This window comes from Oryctolagus cuniculus, chromosome 5 (genome assembly GCF_964237555.1).
Source record: "Oryctolagus cuniculus chromosome 5, mOryCun1.1, whole genome shotgun sequence".
Lineage (NCBI taxonomy): Eukaryota > Metazoa > Chordata > Mammalia > Lagomorpha > Leporidae > Oryctolagus > Oryctolagus cuniculus.
The window spans coordinates 61379286-61399726 of NC_091436.1; the positions used below are offsets into that span (position 1 = coordinate 61379286).

A 20441-nucleotide genomic window follows, 5' to 3' on the forward strand; every position below is an offset into this window, starting at 1 on the left:
CTCTTCCATTAGTTTAGTTCATTCTGAAACTAACATATTGTTCTTCCCAAGCTAATAGTTTACATTAGATACGTTTGAAATCAACTGTTCTTCTTGCTATACTGATTTTTTATTTTATTTTTTTATTTTTATTTTTATTTTTTTGGACAGGCAGAGTGGATAGTGAGAGAGAGACAGAGAGAAAGGTCTTCCTTTTGCCGTTGGTTTACCCTCCAATGGCCGCCGTGGCCGGCGCATTGCGCTGATCCGAAGACGGGAGCCAGGTGCTTCTCCTGGTCTCCCATGCGGTGCAGGGCCCAAGGACTTGGGCCATCCTCCACTGCACTCCCAGGCCATAGCAGACAGCTGGCCTAGAAGAGGGGCAACCAGGGCAGAATCCAGTGCCCCGACCGGGACTAGAACCTGGTGTGCCGGCGCCGCAAGGCGGAGGATTAGCCTATTGAGCCACGGAGCCGGCCAGCTATACTGATGTTTTATAAATACTGTGATATAACAAGTATAACTAACTTTTAATTCCTAATATTATGTTCTTATATATGGTAAAATTGTATATTAGGTATATTTTTTGGTATATTAGGTTTTAAAATTAGAATTCTAACGAGATCAAACTGTCATGATATGGCATTGTTCAATTCAAAAGGTTATCATTTTAGGAGCTGGCGCTGTGGCATAGTATGCTAAGCCAACTCCTGCAGCACTGGCATCCATATGGGTACCAGTTCATGTCCCAGCTGTCCCTCTTCCAATCCAGCTCTCAGTTGATGGCCTGGGAAAGCAGTGGAATATGGCCCAACTCCTTGGGCCCCTACAGCAGCTTGGGAGACCCAGAAGAAGTTCCTGGCTCTTGGCTTCGTCCTGGCCCAGCTCTGGCTGTTAGGGCTATTTGAGGAGTGAACCTGCAGGTGGAAGACCTTTCTCTCTGTCTCTCCTTCTCTCTGTAGCTCTACCTCTAAAATAAATAAATAAAATCTTTTTTTAAAAAAAGTTCCATTTAATATTAAATAGGTATTAATTTTAGAACTCCTGGCTCCTGGCTCCAGATTGCCACAGCTCCAGCTGTTGGCAGCCAACTGGGGAGTGAACCATTGGATGGAAGAACTCTCTGCCTTTCCTCTCTCTGTGTACCTCTTACTTTCAAATAAATAAATAAAGCTTTAAAAAATATTTATTTGTTTATTTGAAAGGCATAGTTATAGATAGTCAGAGGCAGAGAGAGAGAGAAAGAGAGAGAGGTTTTCCATACACTTAATCATTCCCCAGATGGCCACAATGGCCGGAACTGCACCCATCTGAAGCCAGGAGCCAGGAGTTTCTTCTGGGTCTCCCACACAGATGCAGGGCCCAAGGACTTGGGTCATCATCTACTGCTTTCCCAGGCAATGGCAGAGGGCTGGATTAGAAGTAGAGCAGCCAGGACTAGAACTGGCTCCCATATGGGATATAGGCACTACAGGCGGTGGCTTTACCCTCTACGCCACAGCACTCACCCAGCTGTTTTACTTTTATGTCTCTTTACTAATTATGTTTTAGTCCTAATGTGTAATATGCAAATATATATTGAAGGAAATAGATTTAAAAACAGTAACAGTTAAGGAGTATGAAATCTGGAAACCTAAAAAAGGGTCTCAGCTCTGCTGTTAATTTGTGAACTTAAAGAAGTTTCTTAACTTTTTTAAGTGAGTTCATTCATATACAGAAATAAGAACTGAATTCATTGTTTTTAATGACTCTTCCAGGTTGAGATTTTTAAAACAGATGGGTTTTTCTGGGTTGAAAACTGTTAACAGAATTAATGTTGGCGTTGCTTTTATTTTTTATTTTTAAAATGTCCAGGAAGAGAAAGAACATGTTCAAATGCCCAGATTTGAAATGACAAAACACTCCTGTGTAGTGAAATGCCAAAATGACACATTACTTGAAGATCTCTTAAGTTGGCAAGAAAATGGCAAATGAGCTTCTTTGTAGCAGTCGATGAAAAAAATGAAGGGATAATAAAAACCATTTTTAAATGATTATGTATTCCAAGTAATTACTTAACAAATCCGGAAATAAGATTTAGGAGAATGTGTGAACATGTTACAATGAAGGAAACATTGAACTAGAAGTCAAAACTGGGGGTTTCTGTCCCTGAAATGCCAATAATTAGCTGTATTGTTCACGTGCAGTAAAGTTTGAAAGGGTATTTATTACTGTTTGCCATGGCATTCATCTTCAGAATATAACTCAAGAGACCTAGAAATAATTTCCTTGTGTCTCATGTCACTGTTGATTTAGTCAGCTAACAGGACAAGGCTTCTTTGCTTTTTATCTTCTGAACTTACAAATTCACACTGCTTGATGAATCTCCTCATTTGACCCATTTGTAAAACCTTCCTAAATCCTTCTACTGTGTTCTAGTAAGCGTCTGCCTGTGTGACATGCAAACGTCCCTACATATAATTATTTTCAACCCTTTTCCTAACTTGAACCTTCCATATTCCTATCTTAAGTAAAAATTTGTCTCAATATAGTTGCCTCTAGGTTGGCAGGTATACCATCCCCTATAGGGCTCCAAGCCAGACTCATGCCAGGCTCTTCATGCATTTATCACCAGTGGCTTGTGCTGCTGCATCTGGTCTCACCTTGTTCTCCAAAGCTGGTGCTGAGGCTCTCGGATCCTGGTGTCCTGAGTTGTGCACGTCCACACCCACCACATAGAACTACAGTGTCCCTCTAATTTGCATGGCGTTTCCTCTGCCGTCTTCTCCCTAATCTTTTCCTGTGATTGCTGGTAGGTTATTTGCCAGTATTTTAGTTAGATGTCAGTAGTTCTGCTAGGAATCTATCTAATGAATGTTTATATACAGATTAGATATAACAAGATTAGATATGATATGCCCACATTCCATGTCAGAGGGCCTGGGTTCAAATTCTGGCTTTGCATCCTATTCCAGCTTCCTTCTGATGTGCACCTTTGGAGACAGCAGATAATGACTTAAGTATGTGGGTCCCTGTCTGCCGTCTGCCACCCATGTGGGAGACTCCATATTGAGATCCTAGCACCTGACGTTTGCCTGGCCTAGTCCTAGCTATTGCTGTTTAGGATTTGAACCAGTGAGTGGGAGTTCTCCTCATCCTCCACACTCTCCCTCTCCTTCCCCTCCCTTCATCTTTCCCTCCTTCCTTCCCTGTCTCCCTAGCACTCTCTGTTTCCCTTTCAAATAAATCTTTAAAAATTTAAATTTTGAGAGATATAAATAAATATGTACTGAGAGGAAAATTTATAGGTTTAAAATCATATATATGAAATGAGCTAAGACTATATCAAGGAATTTTTTAAGAGTTCAAGTTAGGGGCTGCCGCTGTGGCATAACGGGTAAAGCCACTACCTGCAGTGTTGGCATCCCATATGGACACCAGTTCGAGTCCCAGCTGCTCCACTTCCGATCCAGCTCTCTGCTATGGCCTGGGAAAGCAATAGAAGATGGCCCAAGTCCTTGGGCCCCTGCACCCAAGTGGGAGACCTGGAAGAAGCTCCTGGCTCTGGCTTCAGATCAGCACAGCTCCAGCTGTTGTGGCCAACTGGGGAGTGATCCAGCGGATGGAAGACCTCTCTGCCTCTACTTCTCTCTGTGTGTAACAAATAAATAAATTTTTTTAAAAAAAGTTAAAGATAAACCCACAAAGAGCAGAAGAGAAGAAATAATAATCAGTACTAAAAATAATTAAACAAGTATGCAATAGTGAGATTTAGTAAAGGCAAAAATACTCTCTAAAAAGACTAATAAAATTAATAAATCCTATGTGATTCAAAAAAAGTTAGGCAATACAGGGCTGGCGCCGTGATGCACTAGGTTGATCCTCCACCTGTGGCGCTGGCATCCCATATGGGCACTGGGTTCTAGTCCCGGGTGCTCCTCTTCCAGTGTGGCTCTCTGCTGTGGCCTGGGAAAGCAGTGGAGGATGACCCAAGTGCTTGGGCCCCTGCATCTGCATGGGAGACCAGGGGGAGGCACCTGGCTCCTGGCTTTGGATCGGTGTAGTTCCAGCCGTTGAGGCCATTTGTGGGGTGAACCAACGGAGGGAAGACCTTTCTTTCTGTCTCTCTCTCACTGTCTGTAACTCTACCTGTCAAATAAATTAAAAAAAAAATCTTTAAGAAAAAATTAGGCAATACAAAATTAACCTGTATAATTAATGAAAAAGAATATCACTATAGATCTTGTAATAATAGGAAAATCTTAAGACTAATTAGATTCCAGTAAATTTGAAAATTTAGATGAAGTAAATAAATGTCTAGAAAACATGATTTCCCCAAATTAGCAGATGATGAAATAGAAAATCTTAATGATTCTATGTCAGTTACAAAAAGAGAATCTGTCATTTTAAACCATATCACAGAGAAAACTTGAGGCTAAATGGTTTTATAGGTGTTATACCAAACATTGAAAGGGAAAAATACATATCATAAAAATTCTATCAAGGAATAGTAAGAGGAACTATAACCCACCCAAGTTATGTTAAAAGGCCAGTATAACTTTAATATAAAAACAAAAATTTTTAAAGACATGTAATTTCTCTTATGGACATACATACAAAAATCCCAACCATAGTTGTGAACCAAAACCAAATCTAACAATATAGTTTAAAATATATCTCTGTTTGCTGGTTGACTCAACCTTAACTCCATCAGCTATCTCAATTCCCATTTGAAAATAATGGAACATATGGACTCTGAGGAATAGGATATGGGCAGCTTGTGGTGGGGGGAGAGGGGAATATTCTATCTACTACATACATCTCAACAAGTTGGATATATTCCAAGGATATAAATTTACTTAGTAACAACACCAAAAAAGTCTTCAATAAAGTTCTGTACATCAATAGAATGAGTCATGTGGATCATAAAATGTAGGAAAAAATTTAATGAAATAACATCACAGTTTAAAATCTTAAACTAGAAATAAAAAGGAACTTCCTTAATATCTTAAGATGTGTCTACAAAACAGCAATAGTAATGAAAACCCTAATTTTGTGAAATGTTGAAGGTTTTCTTTTTGAATTCAGAAAAATGACAAGTGTGTTTCCTAGCATCACCTCCATTTCACATTGTATTGAAGGTTCTAGCTAGTGTGGTAAGGCAAAAAGAAATAAAAGATATAAGACAAAAGAGGATACTATTCACATATTATGTGATTGTGCATACTTTTAAAAATCCAAAATAATTACAGATCAGTTAGTAGAGATTAGGAAGGTTTCTGAATATAGGGCCAGTATTTTTTTTAAATATAAATAAAAATAAGTAAGACAAAAATGGCCTCTTTCCAGTGTTAACAAAAATATCACATATATACAAATATAAGGATATATGTGAGGACTTCAGAAAGTTTATAAAACTAGGAATTAGAAGATAAAAATATAAACTTTATTTCTTAACATAAACTCCTGCAAGATGAAGACACTTTATAATTATAAACATTGAGACCATCCATTCAGTCCATCTCTAAAGAACTGAGGGTCCTGGGAATTGAAGCAGATAAATGCAATCTTTTTTACATTTTAAATGAAGGAAAATGAGGGTCTCTAAGGAATTTTAAAGATTAGGAACTGAAAATAAGCCAGGAGGAGCCAAATCAGAACTGTAAGGTAAATGCCTAATGAGTTCTCCTTGAAACTCTTGCAAAATTGTCCTTGTTTGATGGAAAGAGTGAGTAGGGGTATTGTCATGGTGAATAGATCTCCAGGCAAGCTTTCCTAGGCATTTTCTACTAAAGTTTTGGCTTTCTCAAAACATTCTTTTTTAAAGGTATCAGTGATATCACCATTCTTCTATACAAGCTCCACCATAAATGAGATGTTCTTCAATTTTAGCATAATTTATGTTGATCTTGTAAGGCCTCTTTTCAAATATATCTTCTCTTTCTTAGTGCCTCAAACTAAATTCTGTTCAGACATGTCCTAACAAGTTAGTATGTTTTTGGGTTTTTTTTGTGCAAATAATTTTTAAAAGCCATTTTTCAGAATACATATTTTCCTTGCATTTTTTACATACCCTTCATATAATGCATCTATTAAGAAAATTATAAAACATATTGAGAAACATTTACAAATTCTGAAATAATTGGAGGGATATGTTATGTTCATGATTAAGAAAAAATATATAAATATCAATATTTCCTGTATGACCTGTCCTCATTTATGTTCCTTGTATAGTGTGTGTGTGTGTGTGTGTGTATGAGAGAGAGAGAGAGAGAGAGAGAGAGAGAGAGATACTTGTTTTTACATTTACAGGGAAATATAAAGGAGCCAAGAGTAAACAAAACATGTTTGAAGAACAACTTAGGAGAGTTTGCCATTTTGGATATAAAGACTTACCATAAAGCCCCGTTAATTAAGATGGAATATCATTAGTTCTAAGTTAGATAATATAGAGCCCCAAACTGTATTTAAAAATACATAGTGGGTTAAACCTCTGTCAGCAAAGCCAGCATCCCATATGGGCACCGATTCAAGTCCCAGCTGCTCTACTTCTAATCGAGTTCCCTGCTAATGTGCTTGGGAAAGCAGCATAAGATGTTCCAAGTACTTGGGCTCCTGCACTTATGTGGGAAACCCAGATAAAGCTCCCGGCTCCCAGCTTCAGTGTGGACCAGCTCTGTCTGTTGCAGCCATTTGTAGGGTGAACCAGCAGATGGAAGACCTCTCTCTCTCTTTGCCTCTGCCTCTGCAACTCTGCCTTTCAAATAAATAAATAAATCTTAAAATATATATATATATATATGGAGACTTGAATTATGATAAAAATGCTACTATATAGAGAATATAGATTTTTCAATAAATGGTACATAAATATATAAGAAATTTGAGTGCCATATCACACTATTCACATAAATTGTGTTAAAATGTAAGATAAAGCAAAGCTAAGAAGTAATATAGTAGGTCACATTTGTGATCTTGGTATAGAAGATTTCAAATCTATGCCTTCATGTTAAACCTAAAAGAAAAGATTGATAAGTGCTACCATATTGGGTGTAAAAACTTCTGTATATTTAGAAATATCTTTAGGAGAGTGAGTACAGAGGATATCTGCATTACGTATAATCCTCATATGGCTCATATGTGGTCCTGCCACAACAAATGGCAGGCAGAAAATAGGCATGAGCATTGAAAATAGGCAAGGCACTTCTCAAGAGACCAATCCAAAAGTTCGAGAAACATGAAAAGGTGCTTTTGACTTACAAATAATTGGAGAAACATGAAACTACAGGTTTCCACTGCATATCAACAAGAAGAGCTAGAATTTAAAAGCTGGTATTATCAAATGTTAACAGTAGTGGACTTGGAACGATTTGGCATCATTTCTTAAAGCTGAAGCTGTGCATATCCTATCCTGACTGTCCTCCTAAAGTATATTCACAACAGAAATGTGTACAGTGAGGCACATATACATGAATGTTCAGTATAGCATTATGGTATCCTCAAACTGGAAACAGCTCATCAACGTTAGAGTGAGTAAATGGGTTTTAGTGTAGCCATAAAGTGGAATATTACACAGCACACAATGTGAATCTGATACACAAAGCAATATGGAGGAACATTACAAATACAGTGTTCAGTGGAAAAGGCAAATAATATATATTGTGTTATTCCATTTAAATAAACTCCAGAAAGCAATCAAAACAAAACTGTAGTAGTTAGTTGCCTGCTCAAGTGGTGAAAAATGAAGCAATGTTTATTATCGAAGAATAGGGGTAGGCATTTGGCCTAGAGATTAAAACACCATTTAACACCTACATCCCATATCAGAATACTTGGGTTTGAGTCGCAGCTCCTCTTCTGAGTCTAGCTTCCTGCTTATGTGTGCCCTGGGAGGCAACAGGTAATTGGGTCCCTGCCACCCATGTGGGAGTCTTGGATTGAGTTCCTAGCTCCTGGCTTTAGACTAGCCCAGCCTCAGCTGTTGCAAGGCATTTCAGTGAACCCGCAGATGATAGTTCTGTCTGTCTCCCTTTGTTTCCTGCCTCTTGAATTAAATAAATATTTGTTAATGAAGCATGAAGATTACCTTTGAGAGGGAAGTGAGCAAGAACATTATGGATCAAAGTGGAAGAGTTCTGAGGTCCAGGCATTTTTTCTGTGGGGTTGACTGTTTCAAATCATCAAGCTGCAGTTTTGTATTTTTGCCTCTGTTTCATATTGCACATTTTTTAAAAGGTTAGTGTAGACAAAATGCTGAACAGATGTGTTAGAGAAAAGATTTTCATGTAATGTTTGTCTTCAGAAAGATGTTAAGTAACATTTTGGGACTGGCATTGTGGTATAGTGGGTTAAGTCGCCCCCTATAGCACCGGCATCCCATATGGGTGTGGGTTCAAGTCCCAGTTGCTCTACTTACAATCTAGCTCCTTGCTAATATTCCTGGGAAGGAAGAGGAAGATGTCGCAAGTCCTTGAGCCCCTGCACTCATATGGGAGACCTGAAAGAAGCTCCTGGCTCTTGGCTTTGGCCTGGCTCTGGCCCAGCCCCAGCTATTGGTGCTATGTGGGGAGTGAACCAGCAAATGGAAGACTTCTCTAACTCTGCCTTCAAGTAAATTAAATTAATTTTTTTTTTTTTAAAAAAAGGGGGGAGTAACATTTTAATGCAGTTATTTCCTTTAGTAACTGTAGTTTACCAGGAGGTAAGTACAAGTATTTAGTCCTCTTTACATGGTACTGCAGAACTGTAAAAATGACCAGCCAAGTTGAAACCATGCAAAACAGTCTTAATAGGAAAATAAACAATTGTCACATGCTCTAAAAATTTTTTTCAAAACAATGCTGGTGTTTGGTGCCATGGTTAAGATGCTGCTTGGGATCCCCTTTGGAATGCTTAGGATTGAGTCTTGCTTCCAATTTCAGCTTCCTGCTAATGTGCACCCTGGGAAGCAGCAAGTGATGGCTCAAGTACTTGGGTCCCTCCTAGCCATAGGAGACCCAGAATGTGCTGCAGGCTCCTTGTGCTGGCCTGGCATAGCCCTGTCTACTGCAGGCATTTGGGGACTGAACTAATAAATGGGAGGTCTCGGTCTCTTTCTCTCTTTGTCTCCCTGCCTTTCAAATCAATATAAATAAACATTTAATTTTAAAAGAAATAAGTTTTAAAATTTTTTTCTGAAAAAAAAAAACTGCTGGTTTGGGTTAAAATTTACAGAGAAATTAATAATTAAACATCTGTTTTGGAGTGGTGGTGGTGGTATTGTAGGATACCTGCATCTTACAGTAGAGTACTTGGAATTGAATCTTGCCTTGGCTTCCAGTCTAGTTTGCTGCTAATATGCATCCTGGGAGCCTGTGGTTATGTGCCTCCTGGGAGCCTGTGGGTTGTGGCTCATGTACTTGGGCCCCTAGCATTCACAAGAGAGACTGGATGGAGTTCCTGATTCCCGGCTTTGGCCTAGTCCAGCCCCAGCTGTTGGCTGGAATTTGAGAAGTGAAGCAGTGGATGAAAGATTCATATTCATTCATAATCTCCACCCCCCCCCCCCCATTTCTCTGCCTTTCAAATAAATGAAAGTTGAAAGTAAACTTTGAGGCATTTATTTAGTAGATTGGTTACATATCTGGGATCTCTCAAACAGTGGCAGTGACGAAATTCCCCCAGTCAGCTGTTTTCTATTAATCCACTTGTGTTGGATTTGTTGGTTGATTCCCTCTTTCAACTACCCATTTTGTAAAATTTCTTGTGGGTTTAGCACTGGGAGGCAAGCAGACAACACACCTACAAGCTTTGCTATCTGTAAGTTAATTGAATAAGAGGTGAACATGACTAGTCACTAGGGGACTATGAAAAAAAGTGATTGGTCACTGATGTTATAATGTGCATCTCTTACTAACATAGTGATTTGTGGCCTAGAGTGCTAACTTTGAAGCTTGTATTTATGTAGTTATATATGTGGTAAGTGAAATTTAGCCATGTTGTTGGAGGACTAACATTATTTAACTAAATTCTGATAGCTGACATCTGTGTATATCAGAAGAATTAAAGTAAGGACAGCCTGTAATTTAAAGAAGGTTAAACTTTTTGATCAGTTGTTAAGATTTGGTAGGTTTTGGAGAGAAATTTAAGTATGATACTACCCTCCCAGCTTCTTTAGTCCCCATAGGGGCCTCCTTAGAGAGGACCTCCCACCCTTCCTAGAATACAACCAGCCCCTAGATACAGTAAATTACAATAGTTTTAGAATAATAATAGTGAGAGTTGTGAATTCACCATGTAGCAACTAACATTGAAGGTAAGTTTGCGTGTGTGTGTGTATACTGGTTGAAATTGAGTAACGTTAATTCATTTTTTTATTTCATACAGGTGAACTGGTACAGAGGTTGATCTCAAGATGCCTCTAGTGAAAAGAAACATCGATCCTAGGCACTTGTGCCACACAGCACTGCCTAGAGGCATTAAGAATGAACTGGAATGTGTAACCAATATTTCCTTGGCAAATATAATTAGACAACTAAGTAGTCTAAGTAAGTATTTTTATATAATTAAAAAACTACTTGCAAGCCAAAATGTCCTGTTTTAATGTGTTTAAGAAGATGTGCTTGTAACTTATTCTGGAGAGATATTTGGTGAGATAAATACAAAACTGTCCTGAAATATATTGGCATTTTAACTAAAATTAATGAATTTTAAAATCATTTCTTATAGATTCCTTTTAGGCAAGAAATAAGGACAGAAATTTTAGGAACAGAATCACATGGTAGATGAAAATTATTAAGATTGTTTTGAAAATCTATGAAAGGTTGTATCAGAGTTGTTCTTTTGCTTGGTTGTTATTTCTGTTCACTGTTTTAGATGCTTCAGCTACTTCTGTTTTAGGACACTGGTTCATCTCTTATTAGCTTAGGAAAAATATTTTTATATTATCAAAAGATCTTGAGTGGAAGATCATCACTAGTTAGAGGATTAGGCTTGTCAGAGGAGTTTTCTGAGGGGTAGGATATTAGAATATGATTTGCATATGATATGAAAACAGCAAATGAACTTGACCTCTGTCGGAACAAAACAAAAATAAAAGCAAATGGACTGGATAACTAGGGGAGAAGCAGTATGTTCTCATTATGAAATTATAGAACTGAACTATTTGGTTAAGGAATAAACAAATTATTTCTCATATTCTAAATTTAATATTAAGAAATTTTTAAGTAAATTCAGCATATCTATTGAACTGAAGGATTAACTTTTTAATAAGATACCTCAATTTCATTTTAAATATAAAAAAAAGTGTTCTTGGCCTAGCTATATCCTCCAAGTTGTCCTTAATCAGCCATATCTACCCACATAGATTCTCCTGATAGGCAGGCTTACCTCTTCTCTTTTTTAACTTTTGTCTTTCCTTTTTGTAGTTGAGTACAGGCATTCTTTTGTATCATCAGGGGACTGGTTCTAGGACCCCACAGATACCATAATCCTCAGATGCTCAAGTCTTTTATTACAATGTAGCATTTGCATATAATCCGCATACATCCTCTCATAAACCTTAAATCATCTCTAGATTATGTATACCATGTACAATGTAAATATTCTGTAAATAATTATTTTACTATGTTATTTAGTCAGTGATGACAAGGGGAAACAAAACTTATTTGTGTTCAGTACAGATGCAGTGTTTTTCCCTGACATTTTTTTTTTACAGATCAATTTAGTATATATTAAATAAAGATTTCAACAGTTTGCATCCACACAGAAACATAAAGTGTAAAATACTGTTTGAGTACTAGTTATAGCATTAATTCACATTGAACAACACATTAAGGACAGAGATCCCACATGAGGAGTAAGTGCACAGTGACTCCTGGTGTTGACTTAACAAATTGACACTCTTGTTTATGGCGTCAGTAATCTCCCTAGGCTCTTGTCATGAGTCTCAAAGGCTATGGAAGCCTTTGAATTCGCCAACTCTGATCTTATTTAGACAAGATCATAGTCAAAGTGGAAGTTCTCTCCTCCCTTCAGAGAAAAGTACCTCCTTCTTTGATGGCCTGTTCTCTCCACTGGGATCTCACTCGTGGAGATCTTTCATTTAGGTTTTTTGTTTGTTGTTGTTGTTGTTGTTGTTGTTGTTGTTGTTTTGCCAGAGTGTCTTGGCTTTCCATGCCTAAAATACTCTCATGGGCTCTTCAGCCAGATCCAAATGCCTTAAGGGCTGATTCTGAGGCCAGAGTGATTTTTAGGACATCTGCCCTGGCCTGAAGCGCCAACATCCCATATGGGCTCTGGTTCTAGTCCCTGCCGCTCTTCTTCCAATCCAACTCTCCACTGTGGCCTGGGAAAACAGTGGAAGATGGCCCAAGTGCTTGGGCCCCTGCACCCGCATGGGAGACCAGGAAGAAACACCTGGCTCCTGGCTTTGCATAGGTGCAATTCCGGCCATTGCAGCCGTTTGCAGCAATTTGGAGAGTGAACCAACGGAAAAAATACCTTTCTCTCTGTCTCTCCCTCTCACTGTCTATAACTCTACCTCTCAAATAAGTAAATAAAAATCATTTTAAAAAATAGCTGGAAGAATAAATAACAGGCTACTATTTGAATTTAAGTATATTCCTTTTTTTTTTCATGCAACTTATTAGCAGTTCATTATTAACATTACATTATTTACTTTTTCTTCCTTAGGAAAGCCAAAATCTATTGTACTTTTGAGATTAGTGGAAAAAAAGAGTCTTTAGAATTCCCAGATACTGTATTGACATAGGATTAAACATATTGTGATCTGGCACTGATTGAATCTAATGTAACATGATTTTATACGAAATTTATGCTTTGCATGTACATCAGCATGTTGATATTAAAATACACAAAGAGCACAGAAGTGACATTGCATCATTGGATAAAACATTTCTAACACACAAAAAGTAAATATTGAATCTAATACAGTACAAGTATCTTGTTTTAGGTACATACCCAGTATAGAATATAGAACTCAAATATAATTAAGTGTGCTGATTGGCAGCACTAACCCATTTCTTCATAACCTAAAGATGAAAATTTATACTTCAAATCAGATATTGTTCATATAAGCAACATCTGTCAACAAGCATGTGGTTAAATAGTAGCCAAACTCTAAAAATTTAAATATATTGTAAAATAGAACTAAATTAGATTTTTAGGTACTACATATTTGAAATCAGAGACCATATAGGCATTTTTCTAAGCAGTTTGCAGAAATTTAAGAACAAAGAGAAGACTCAGGAAATATTGTAGCAAGGTGTATGAGTCAGTTCACTTCCCTGAAATTATCTTTTGGCAGCTTTTCCACTTGACATAGTTGAGAACCAGGAATGAAATTTAAAATGCCTCTAGATAGCCAGAATAAGTAAGGCCATGTGCTAAAGACTATGCACAAAAATATCCAATTGATTCCTTTCTCAGAGCCTATTTACGTTAACTCTGGCAGTTCAGGTTTGATAAGATTCCCAAACATTTATGCCTGAGAGGATTAAAAGAGGAGGTGTAAGGGAGATAACACAAAGAGACATCACTAAGGCCTACCAAAAGAGCCCGGTTAGAGCAAAGGAAAGAGTCTAAGGGAAGAAGCAATGTAAGGACTAGAGAGGCCATTTAATTTAAAAGCAAATATTCTTACATGCTTCTAGGCTATTTTCTTGCATAAGGCAATAATCTACTTAATTAATTCATGGTAAGAAAAGGTTAAATTCTGTTTAATTTTGTAGTCCGTGTAAGAAGCTGTGTGTGTGTGTGGGGGGGGTATATTTAGTGTATATTTAGTCCAGCGTTTAAGATACCCATATTGGTGCCAGTGTTGTGACCTAGCCGGTACAGCTGCCCCCTTGCCACATCGATGTCCCCTATGGATGCTGGTTCAAGTCCTGTCTGCTCCACTTCTTATCCAGCTCTCTGATAATGGCCTGGGAAAGCAGTGGAAGATGCCACCCACTTGGGACACCCAGATGAACCTCTTGGCTTTGGTCTTAACATTGAGACTCTGATTGCCTAAGGGATAACATCTGCCAGGACTTTTCTCGTGTTTAATACAGGCAGTTCATGCTGCCAAGATGAGCTAATAGAACCTACTTACTGTACTCAAACATTGATAACTTGATGGATTGATACTAGATAAAAGGGATAGAGGACAGACCGGATTGATAAGACAAATTGGAAAGATAATGGATAGATAACATTGAATATTTTGTTTTGTGATAAAGCTACAGGGGTTGTGCCCACAGAGCAGATTGTATTTAGTTGAAGAATCTCAAATATGAATTCAGAAAACATTCTTTATAGTGTAAGCAGGTACACAATTAAACTAATGAGTTTTAGTGCTGGCATTGTGGCACAGTGGGTTACTCAGATGTTGGAGTGCCAGTTTGAATACTGGCTACGCTGCTTCTGATCTAGCTTCCTATTAATGTGACTGGGAAGGCAGTGGAAGATGGCCCAAGTGCTCAGACCTCTCCACTGATGTGTTCTTGGCTTCTTGCTTTGGTCTGGCCGAGACCTGGTATTTGCAGTCATTTGAGTGTTGAACCACAGATAGAAGATCCTCTCTCACTCTGCCTTTCAAATGAATTAATTTAAAAATAAGATAATGACTTCTAGATTACGGGAACTGATAAAGATGAATCATAAGGTAAAATCCCTAAAGGAGGCTTGGGAAATGAAATATGAATTGAATTAGGCCTTAAAAGAACAAAACAATCTAAAAAATGGAGAAGAATGGGGGAGTAAAGCATTTAAAAAATTACTTATTTGAAAGGCAGAGAGTTGCAGAGAGAGGGAAAGATTGATCTTCTATCTGCTGGTTTACTCCCCAAATAGCCACATGGGCCAGGGCTGGGACAGGCAGAAGTCAGGAGCGGAAGTGGAGGAGCTGGGACTCACTGGCACCCATATGGGATGCTGTCATTATATGCAGCGGTGTTACCTGGCCCCCAGAAAGGCATTTCAGCATGCATGAAGAACTATGTAGATGAGTAGAAGCAAAAATCAATATGTATATGCAAGGAAGATTAAAGAGACTGATGATAGGGGCCGGCACCGTGGCTCACTTGGTTAATCCTCCACCTGCGGCGCCGGCATCCCATATGGGCATTGGTTCTAGTCCTGGTTGCTCCTCTTCCGGTCCAGCTCTCTGCTGTGGCCCAGGAAGGCAGTGGAGGATGGCCCAAGTGCTTGGGCTCCTGCGCCCACATGGGAGACCTGGGGGAAGCACCTGGCTCCTGGCTTCGAATTGGCGTAGCTCCAACCATGGCAGCCATTTGGGGGGTGAACCAATGGAAGTAAGACCTTTCTCTCTGTCTCTCACTGTCTAACTCTGTCAAATAAATTTAAAAAGAGAGAGAGAGAGAGATGGATGATATTGGATAAGTGTGGTGAAGCCTGATTGCAGAGGACATGTTAGTTGAGAAGATTTAGATTTAGCCTCTTAGGTAATAAGGTGACATTGTAGGTTCTTGATCATAGAAATGGTATAATAAATGTAAGAATAGTTGAAATTTAGTTACATGCACAGTTTCACATTGCAAAACTTCATTCTTATCTCGGGGAGAAAAGGGGTTAGATTTGGAAAGTAAAAAGGGAAATGAAAAGCAAAGTAATGCCTTTTTTTTTTTTTTTGACAGGCAGAGTGGACAGTGAGAGAGAGAGACAGAGAGAAAGGTCTTTGCCTTTGGTTCACCCTCCAATGGCCGCCGCGGCCAGCGCGCTGCAGCCAGCGCACCGTGCTGATCCGATGGCAGGAGCCAGGTACTTCTCCTGGTCTCCCATGGGGTGCAGGGCCCAAGGACTTGGGCCATCCTCCACTGCACTCCCTGGCCACAGCAGAGAGCTGGCCTGGAAGAGGGGCAACCGGGACAGAATCCGGCGCCTCGACCGGGACTAGAACCCGGTGTGCCGGTGCCGCTAGGCGGAGGATTAGTCTAGTGAGCCGCGGCGCCGGCAAGTAATGCAATCTTAACGCTACCCACTAAAGTATTTTGCCATTTAAACTTGGCATCAGGGGAGATGTCATAGATTCTTCTAAAAATCGTAAACACATGTGAACCTGATCTCCAGAAAAATGAAAATGCTTTAAATCTGCTAATAATTTCAGGTTTATAGACTGAGTTCAGGTTCCCTGCGTTAATAAGCCCTTTAAGGGATGAAATTGTTTATTCCATCTCTGCCTAATATTTGCTGAATAAATGAATAACTTTATAGTTGCCTTTTCCTCCATTTGGGATGCTTCTCTCCCCTGCCAGAGCAGTATTGTGTCTCCAGCACCATCTCACACTGCAGTCAGGTGCTTCCATCTCTGTGCCCGGCTCTTGCCACATGTTACCAGGAGGAGCTGCCTGGCGGGCACCTACCCACTATGTATCATGTATACTACCAGGCCCTTGGCCTTTGTTTCCTTTGCTTGTTATCTTCTTGTTGAGATAAATATTTTTCTTCTGTTTTTCAAATGAAGAAATTGATACCACAGTTTCATGGAGTAACAATTTGTACCTATTTATTAAATTGCTTATCATATTTGTTTGAATGTCTGTTTCTCCCTCTGTTCAAAATTCATCAGTGACAGGGACCATCTTCCTGTTACTTATAACTCTTTTCAGCAAGAGGCATTTACATGACTAGAGAAATACAGTGGTTTTGGATTTATGATAACTTTGTTATTTTAGAAATTATAGCAAGAGAGGATAAAATTATCTGAATGTGTACTTGGGCATTCTAAAGTCATCTACTAGCTCTATGAAAAATCTTGCATTTTACCTTATGTCCTGAAATATAATTCTAGTATGGAGCGCATGTGGAAATGTTGATTTTTGCATTAAGAAGTATGTATTTGTATATACTTTTATTTACTTTACAATCTTCTCTGACTTTGATCAGATGGATAGTTATGGATAAGACAAAGTGTTTCCATTTTAGATACAAGTAATCTGACGGGAAGTGAGAGCAAGATTGAAAAACCCAGTTCCCCAGGGTTTGTGGGTTTTTTTCCCCCTTTCTGTCCATGCTAGGTGACTTTGTCCATGCTAGGGTTTAAAGATTAAAATAGTTACAAATAAATGCCGAATTCAACAGGACAGTGCTTTTAATTGTTAAATTGTTCCATATTTGTCTCTGATCATGATCACATCAGATTTTATGTTGTATGTTTTATTTTTGCTTAGGTAAGTATGCTGAAGATATATTTGGAGAATTGTTCAATGAAGCACATAGTTTTTCCTTCAGAGTTAACTCATTACAAGAACGTGTGGACCGTTTATCTGTTAGTGTTACACAACTTGATCCTAAAGAAGAAGAATGTAAGTTTATTTGTATTATATTTTCTTCCACATTTATGTTTTAAGTTGCATGAAGTAAGCAATAAATTTAAGAACAGTATTACACATAAATTTGTTACAAATCTTTTCACTCATGACTTGTGATGTATGTGTTGTAATAAATCAGTGAATTATCTGTAAATGCCATCAGCATAACTCATGTGGCTTTTCTTTTCTATTTTTTCATCTCTTTTTTTGTCCACTGATTAACTCTTAAACTTTTGATTTTGATGTAAAGAGGACATTTTAATCACAGATTTTCCTTGATTATCTTTTTTTTCTCCTTTATAATTTATTTGTATTCCTTTATCTCAGAAACAAAAAATATTTAAAAACTATCTGAAAGCCTTAGGTTCAATTCTGTAAGAATATAACTCTATTTAACACACTTTTGTGTGTGCATATTTCTGTCTGGTCTAATTATTTAATTGTATGTTACTTCCCACTTTAAATGAACATTTCAAAACTAGGCAGTATGTGGAACAGATAATAAATGAGGGCTGGTGCTGGGTGCAGAGGTTAACCTGCTTCTCACAACACTGACATCCCATATCATAGTGCAGCTTAAGTCCTGGCTGATCTGTTCCTCATCCAGCTCCCTGCTAATGTGTCTGGGAAAGCAGCCAAAGATGGTCCAACGTCCTTGGGCCCCTGTCACTCACATGGGAGACCTGGATGGAGTTTCTGGCTCCTGGCTTTGGCCTGGCCCACTCCTGGTTCTTGGACCATTTCTGGAGTGAACCAGTGGGTGAAAGATCACTTTCTTTCAGTCTTTCCCTCTCTGTTGCTTTGCCTTTCAAATAAATAAACCTTTTCTTGTAAGTTATTGAATCAGAGATATCAGGTAAAAATGCCACCTTGCAAGCTAAAATAATGGTAGAAACTTTCAGCGCTGGGCAAAGTTAGAGAGAGCGAAATCTTCCATCTGCTGGTTCACACTCCAAATGGTTGCAACAATCAGAGCTGGACCAATCCGACCAATCCGAAGCCAGGAGCCAGGAACTTCTTCCTGGTCTCCCATGTGGGTGCAGGGGCCCAAGCACTTGAGCCATCTTCCACTGCTTTCCGTGGGTGCATTAGCAGGGAGCTGATCGAAAGTGGAGCAGCTGGGACTCAGACCAGCACCCTTATGGGATGCTAGCACCACAGGTGGCAGCTTTATCCACTACGCCAAGGCTCTGGTCTCATATCATTAAGTTTTAACAAATGTCTTAGCACTACCATTAAACTTAAAAGTGAAAATATAGATACCTGTAAATAACTTAAGGTATATATATTAAAAAGCAAATCAACTGCTATAGTTTCAAAATTGTACATACTCAAAATCTTCAAAAAGTTCATTGAAAGAATATATTCTAAAAAATGATGTACAGATTTGAAAGGGTTTTTTTTTTTTGTACTAAAATAAACTCATCTTTTACTTCTACTTTTTCATAATTTTTTTGTACCCTGGTACATTCCTTAAAATTTTGTGGAGAATAGGAAAAAATTCAGAATCTAAAGACTGAACTACTTAAGTATATATTTTTGGAGGGAGGTTGCTAAAGGATTTCTAGTTGTTTAATCTAGATTTTTTAATTTAGTTGGAATTCATACAAAATAACATTATGAATCCAATACTATAGTAGGATATAGTATCAATATTTTAAAAATTACAGTTAGATAGTAACAGCAATATAATTTAGAATATATGTAAAAGTTTTAAAGACTTGTACAGTTGTGTTAATTCAGTTGTTTATGTTGTGCTAACATACTGTGTTATAAATACCATTTAAATAGTATCAGATGTTAATGTGGCAAATGGAAGGGGTTTGTCATTGTGGTCTGTTAAACAGTAAAACAAATGGTAAATGAGAGGAGTTGAAGATAAAAAAGCACATCATACTTGTTACTTTACACATCCTTTATATCCTTGATCAAGAAAGTTGGGGAGATTACACTCTAGGTTCCACCTTGCTTAGATTCTTAGGATTAATCAGTGGAATGGAGGACTGGCAAGAACTGATCCATTTTGATTACAGAAAACACAGGCCATTTCTGAGAGGAGCCTGAGAACTGTGTGATATTGTGGCAAAGGGATTAACCTCAAAGGCAGACAGATCTGAGTTTTCTGTTCTGATTTTCCTGCTTATTAATCATTTTACCGTAGGTCAGTTGTATGTTTCTTAGCCTTGTTTTTTTATATTTAAAAAATGGAATAATAATTCTGATTCACTGAATTGTGAAGATTAAGTGAAAGTTAGTGAAAGCATCTAGTACAGTTAGTCTTTAGATTTCTTCCATAGCACTTTTTAGTGCCAGTAGAGAAAATGAGTTTGCCCCTTCTCTGTATTTTAATCTGGTGTTTATAAGTGTACTTGACTACCAGTCATGTAGTCCTTTAGCAGTGAAATTGCTGGAAGTGTAGTTGTGTTGGGTCCGTTGCAGAGCCTGTCTCAATGCTCCACATGTGCCGTGGATCCAATACTCATATTGAGTGAATTTTACTTGGAGAATGATAGAAATACTATTTTATTGAGAAGAATAATTTAAGAATTGTTATGATTGTTCGGTACTGGCATTGCTATAGTATAAAGGATTTAAGGCCCACCTTAAATAGAAAAGAAATTATGTACTTTTTTAATATCAGGAAATCACTCTTAAGATTGCAGTATTTTGGTACATTTCTTTTTTTTTAAGCTTTATTTATTTATTTGAAAGTCAGAGTTACACAGAGAGAGGAGAGGCAGAGAGAGAGGTCTTCTTTCTGCCGGTTCACTCCCCAATTGGCCGCAACGGCCGGAGCTGCCCCAATCCAAAGCCAGGAACCAGGAGCCTCTTCCGGGTCTCCCACGTGGGTGCAGGGGCCCAAGGACTTGGGCCATCTTCTACTGCTTTCCCAGACCACAGCAGAGAGCTGGATCAGAAGTGGAGCAGTTGGGTCTCAAACTGGTGCCCATATGGGATGCTGGGACTTACAGGCCACAGCATTAACCTGCTGCACCACAGCGCCGGCCCCTGGTACATTTCTTACTTTAACATGCTACACATTAAAAAGAAATCAAGTTATTTTTAGATTTATTTTAATTTATTTGAAAGGCAGAGTTACAGAGAAGGAGAGACTGAGAGAGAACTTCCATCTGCTAGTTCACTCCCCAAATGGTCACAATGGCCAGGGCT

The 20441-nt window shown here is 38.4% G+C and overlaps 1 protein-coding gene across 6 annotated transcripts in view; it reads left to right on the plus strand.

The window, feature by feature from the left end:
* The window catches only part of WASF1 (WASP family member 1), an 86666-nt gene that overhangs the window by 57044 nt on the left and 9181 nt on the right, over positions 1 to 20441 (plus strand). For all 6 annotated transcript variants that reach the window (XM_051854424.2, XM_051854423.2, XM_051854427.2 and 3 more), the window contains exons 2-3: positions 10324 to 10484; positions 17130 to 17264. In XM_051854424.2, coding sequence (XP_051710384.1) covers positions 10352 to 10484; positions 17130 to 17264 — 268 coding nt within the window. In that variant the 5' untranslated portion in view covers positions 10324 to 10351. The remainder of the gene's footprint in view (positions 1 to 10323; positions 10485 to 17129; positions 17265 to 20441) is intronic.